This window comes from Salvelinus alpinus, chromosome 9, assembly GCF_045679555.1.
Source record: "Salvelinus alpinus chromosome 9, SLU_Salpinus.1, whole genome shotgun sequence".
In the NCBI taxonomy this organism is placed as follows: Eukaryota; Metazoa; Chordata; class Actinopteri; order Salmoniformes; family Salmonidae; genus Salvelinus; species Salvelinus alpinus.
This window is the reverse complement of record NC_092094.1, coordinates 737,108-743,107: the sequence shown is the minus strand read 5'-3', so window position 1 is coordinate 743,107 and position 6,000 is coordinate 737,108. Positions and strand designations below refer to the sequence as shown.

Below are 6,000 nucleotides of genomic sequence, written 5' to 3'. Positions count from 1 at the left end.
ACGTTTTATTTGGACATCATAGTGCCCAAAAGTTCAGCGAGTAAAAGTGCATTAATAAAAAGCTGCCTATGACTTGATACCAAATGGTTTTGTTTACCTTTTTCCTGCATTGAGCATATAAGCCTCAGTTTGGGATTTATTCCTCTTTAGATAGTGTGCAGGTTTCCATCTCTTTTAGTTTCCACATTTTGATACCTACCTGGAATCAACACAGATTTGTAATAAGGACCTTTAAAAACAAAACACACAGGCGGCCTCCTTTCATTACCAGTAGAAACTACGCAGTTTAGTACAAATGTCTCTTTATTTAGTGAAAGGCAACCCCAATCCCCACCCTCTTGTCAGTGCAGTCCATCTTCTGTGTCTGTGGTGGAGCCCACTTCATGATGTCCTTCTGTTCCACTGGAATGTTCTTCTGTATCATTTGGCAATATAACAACCTGTAACAGGACACACACAGGGATCATAGACATGAAACACTATGGTGAATGAGTGTCAGAACACGGAAATTGAGAAATGTCCGACCTGGAAACTCATTGTAAAGAGTTAATACCAGGTCCGAGTTTTCCCACTTGGGAAGTATCCCGAATCAACCAATAGGAAGCTCGCTCTACGAAAATACATGTAACTCACGAGGTTCCGACTCATCATGAATGCAGCATAAGTCTCTGTTTCCTTACCCGTCAGACGTAGATGCCGACCCACAGTAACAGAAACAGTACTCCGAAGCCCATGAAGAGAGACGCCACCAGGGAGATGAGCAGCTCTTTGTACACGTCTCTGGTGTATTTAGTGGACGTTACCTCGTAGCTGGGAGAAGAGTTATGGTGCTAATCGTAGTGGTACACAACAGACCAACCGTTACATCCAGTCTATCGGGAAAATATATATACATCGTCTCACTTATTGTCAACACATTCACCTACAGTAGTGTATATTATCTCTGTGAATATTCAGACTCAGCAACCGCTTCTATCAGCCTGTTATCCAAATCTCAGCCTGTTATCAATCACTGTTCTTCATTCCTAAGTCGTAGAGAGACACAGGGCATATTAGTTGACGTTGGTGTGTTAATACTGGGCTGCAACAAAAGCCGACACGTTCAGTGTCCCCATTCCCCAGGTTTGAAGACCACTGATTCGTGGTTAAAAATAAAAAAGTCACTATGAAAACAGATGACCATGGAAGGATACACAAAGAACCACGCAGTGAAGAACATGCCGATAGCCAGTAGGACCACAGTGAGGTGTGGGAAGACTGCCGGGTTCACCGGACTGGTGTATCGAGTCATAGCCTCCAGCTCCTGAGGGAAGAAGAACGGAGACAATGTAGAGATTCACTCAGTGTGCTTCTGGTTAGGGACAATATCCCACATTTCTAAATGGACAGGTATGTTGCTATAAATAAACATGGGGTTTCAACTTACTAACGAGGTAAATATGAGTTATGTACAGATCAAACGGCTTATTGACTGACTTGATCATAACAGGTGAAGTTCTCTGGTCTTAACTTGGCATTGTCTGTGGGAGGCTGTATTGGGTGTTAGCTTACTAGCTACAGTAGCTAGTTAAGCTTGATCTATATTGTTCCGCTATATTACTATAGCTAACTACTGTATTCCCATCATAACATAGCTACATGTTATGCTATTCGATTAAATGATGAGTAGCTATGAAACATAGTTCACTAGCTACAGACATAGCGTTAATGAATAACGTTAGCTGAACTAGTATCTGTGCGTTAGAGACCTCTCGCCCAGAAAACTCCAAATCAAACTCCCATTTTTATTTAACGAGACAAGTCAGCTCTGTAAACGTTGTCAAAATACGTTCATTTATCACCAAATATGGAGTTTCGCTGAGCAACCATCTTCCTTTACTCCCGACACGGCCGGTATGTACCTACAAATATTTTTAAACAAGCCATCGAAAAAAATGCCTATTCAGCCCGGAGGCTTGGTCTGAACATTAACAGCATCGCTTGCCGTACGGTTTTGGAATCATACGGATATTTCATATCGGAGAGAAAAAGTTTTCCAAAAACGAAAGGTTAAATTAATTCACACCTTTTTATAGGGTTAGGGTTCCCACAAGGCCATATCTCCATGTTACAGCGCTTGTTTACGGAAAACAGACGCAAGACAGAGGACTGACTGACTACCTGCGCTAATGAGTTATCTGCTTCTCTGACCACCTGCGTGTAAACGGAAGACAGACACCACAAACCTGTAGTCACTGAAAAATACTGTATGCTGCAACTGTGTTAAAACAAAACAGTAAGTGTCTTATCCGGTGTCCTGTGTGAATTTAAGCATGCTCTCTCTCTAATTCTCTCTTTCTTTCCCTCAGAGGACCTGAGCCCTAGGACCATGCCTCAGGACTACCTGGCCTGATGACTCCTTGTTGTCCCCAGTCCACCTGGCCGTGCTGCTGCTCCAGTTTCAACTGTTCTGCCTGTTCTGAACATTTGAACATCTTGGCCATGTTCTGTTATAATCTCCACCCGGCACAGCCAGAAGAGGACTGGCCACCCCTCATAGCCTGGTTCCTCTCTAGGTTTCTTCCTAGGTTCTGGCCTTTCTAGGGAGTTTTTCCTAGCCACCGTGCTTCTACACCTGCATTGCTTGCTGTTTGGGGTTTTAGGCTGGGTTTCTGTACAGCACTTTGAGATATCAGCTGATGTAAGAAGGGCTATATAAATACATTTGATTGATTGATATTTAACGTTTGTGACCTGAACAGGGATTTGTGTTTCTAGAACCGTATTGCAATTGAGATTTCCACTTAATTTCAGTATTTGGCTGTTTTGGTTTCCAGAGTCAATTTGTATTTTAATAAGCAGAACATGTAACACAAATCCTTGGAATAAGGAGTAACGTGAATTTAGGCTCCTTTAGTCCAATATTGGGCTAGTTAGCTAATGTTGGCTAGCAAGCTAGCCATTACAACACGGAAATGCCTAGCTACAACAACCATTTGAATACATATGTTAGGATTTAGACAGATCTATAGCTATAAGTCGCATTTCATGATCAAGTTATTCTTATAAAATTGTGCATTAGCTACAAATCACTTACCATTTTGTTGAGTTTCTTGTTCCTACTGCAGAATCTCAATACTAGATAAGAGCCACGTCAGTTCTCCCGACGTTCTCAAGCCAGCGTAAAAATACTTGGCCGCCACCTAGCGGGCTGGAGAAACAGTTTCATGCGGAATCCTGAGTTTATTTATTCCATGTTTTATTCCGAAACAGAGATTTTTACATTAGATTAATTTTAAGATTAGCACAAAATAATTTAACAGATTATTTTACATGAAATTGTGCTAATCTTAAAATGAATCGATAAAATAACTATGTTCCTGGCTGTGATATGCTGTTTAGGGCTCTCTCTCTCTCGCTCTCCACCAACCAAAACACATTTTGTTTTCAATCAATATTTTATTTACTGCATGCATTCATATTATGACAACAAGCTCTTCAAAACAAACAAAAAAAAGAGACGAAAACAGCAAAGACTTAAAAATAAATGCCATGATCATGTATTAAAAACAAAGTAAGAGGTTCGACTAAAAAGCACAGATTTATAAGGAGAACTTTTAAAGCAGGAACAGGACTAGTATAGAGGTGAATGAGGGAGGGGGTGAATATGCTTTACAAAGTGATTCAATGTTCATCAAGTATTTTAGTGTTCTGAAGGGCTTTAAGCCATAAGAATTAGAGTAAGAAGATAAATGTATTTCAAAATCAGTGATTTGATCGTTTCATTGTAAAGTTTTAATTAGAAAGTCCTGTGTGTGTGTGTGTGTGTGTGTGTGTGTGTGTGTGTGTGTGTGTGTGTGTGTGTGTGTGTGTGTGTGTGTGTGTGTGTGTGTGTGTGCGCACACCCATGTGTTTTCTTTCTCTGTGAAACAGGTAAAAGGAGAATAGTGATTTTGATTGGCATAGAATTTCATAAAACAACATTTACATATTAATGATACAACATACATGATACAGTAATAAAGAGTAAAAATGATAGTGATAATACAGAAATAACATAAAAAAGGAGCATAGATTGTTACAAAATGAAGCTACACAGTAACATGTAATGAGTTTCTATACCATTTTAAACCAGTTGGAACCAGTTTGAACCAGTTGGAACTAGTTTGAACCAGTTGGAACCAGCATCAGAGCATTAAGCAGTTCATATATACAGTGCTAAACTACAAGTACTATGCTGGTGTCACTATAAAGGCTGGCTGGTGCATTTTAAATAAGCTAAAACAGTACACTGTACTCATGTATGACAAAATCATATTGGTAATACAGTATAATACTATATATTTTATATTGTGTCATCTTCAATTAAGTATATTCATTTGATTATTTGTTTTTTAATTTAGATTTCTTATGACAGGTCAGGTAAGATTTAACACACCTGGTTAGAGGGACATTGTGTCAATACAACTGTTTCAACCCACCAGGGGCCTGCATTTGTGATCAAGGATATTTCTTTTGGACATGGACAATGGGAATCTGATCCTAGATTAGCACTCCTCCTCTAAGGCCTGATCCTAGATCAGTACTCCTCCTCTAAGGCCTGATCCTAGATCAGTACTCCCACCCTAAGGCCTGATCCTAGATCAGTACTTCTACCATAAGACCTGATCCTAGATCAGTACTCCTACCCTAAGGCCTGATCCTAGATCAGTACTCCTACCCTAAGGCCTGATCCTAGATCAGTACTCCTAAGGTGATTTCTGAATACGGGCCCAGGTCTCTGTATTGGAGAGATGGTGCATTCTGAATGCCCGTGAGATGGGAATACATATTTTGTTAACTTGTGACATTCAGATACCAATATCCAAAGGGTCCTTCATCACGTACTAATACATGTATATACTAAATACTGTATTGCATGACATATGAGGAATATAGTCAATAGTATATCCAACAGGACAGTGGTCAGTGAGTAAGGAAAAGATATCACTACAAAAAGTATAGGCTAATAACATGGTACATGTGAAGAGGTGTGTTTTCCAAAGGAGATTTATAGTTATAAACATGGCTTAAGGGAAAGGGTGATGTTTCCCGTCAGGGAGGGGAAGACAAAAAGCGTTACACAGATTCAGAGCAATGAATAGAAAGGCTAGAATAATACAATGTGCCAAGTGTATAAATCCGTGACTCTTTCAGTAGGCTGCTAGCGGGGCTTCTGGCCAAACCTTTTTCTCCTTCAGTTGCACAAAATGGCCACCTTTGGTAGTTTAAATAAATAGGATTTAAACACTCTGTGGCTCAAACGTGAACAGCATTCAATCAGTCAGCATTCAATCAAGTCCATGAGCCGCTTCTGTCTCAAGATAAGCCGACCTCCTTGTCGAGAAAGATAAGGCACCAGCGGTTTAAAAAACATCATTCAGATGTTGATATTTGTGTGGGTTATCAACATCATCATCGAGAGCAGAAAGGAATCGACAATCTTCTACAATTCAAGCATATAAAGTTAACATACATGTAGCTAAGAAAGTACTTTGTCTTAAACACAAATGTAGTATTTACTAGTGGTCCTGTGAGTGAGTTACAGTGTATTAAGATTCCAGTGGGCAAATTACAGCGTAAAAAGTATTTTCATTGTTGTTCAAACATATAGTCAGTGTTGGACCTGAACAATGGATGCAATTATCAGATGCTGAGATCATACAGTGTTCCAGATTATACAGTGTATATACAGTGTTCCAGATTATACAGTGTATATACAGTGTTCCAGATTATACAGTGTTCAAGATTATACAGTGTATATACAGTGTTCCAGATTATACAGTGTATATACAGTGTTCCAGATTATACAGTGTTCCAGATTATACAGTGTATATACAGTGTTCCAGATTATGCAGTGTGTATACAGTGTTCCAGATTATACAGTGTATATACAGTGTTCCAGATTATACAGTGTATATTCAGTGTTCCAGATTATACAGTGTGTATACAGTGTTCCAGATTATCAGTGTATATACAGTG

The 6,000-nt window shown here is 39.4% G+C and overlaps 1 protein-coding gene across 1 annotated transcript; it reads right to left on the bottom strand.

The window, feature by feature from the left end:
* Nucleotides 1–285: 285 nt before the first annotated feature.
* tmem258 (transmembrane protein 258) lies at nt 286–3,217 on the bottom strand. Its single transcript, XM_071415633.1, has 4 exons — nt 3,077–3,217; nt 1,194–1,303; nt 681–810; nt 286–440 (listed from the first exon to the last, which is right to left on the bottom strand). The coding sequence occupies exons 1-3, from the start codon at nt 3,077–3,079 to the stop codon at nt 684–686; spliced, it is 240 nt and encodes a 79-aa protein (XP_071271734.1). The 5' UTR covers nt 3,080–3,217; the 3' UTR covers nt 286–440; nt 681–683.
* Nucleotides 3,218–6,000: the final 2,783 nt, after the last annotated feature.

Coding starts and splice junctions, on each gene's coding strand:
- tmem258 (XM_071415633.1), bottom strand. Junction 811..1,193: donor TTCACTGCGTGGTTCTTTGT/GTATCCTTCCAT, acceptor CTCTTCTCCCAG/CTACGAGGTAACGTCCACTA.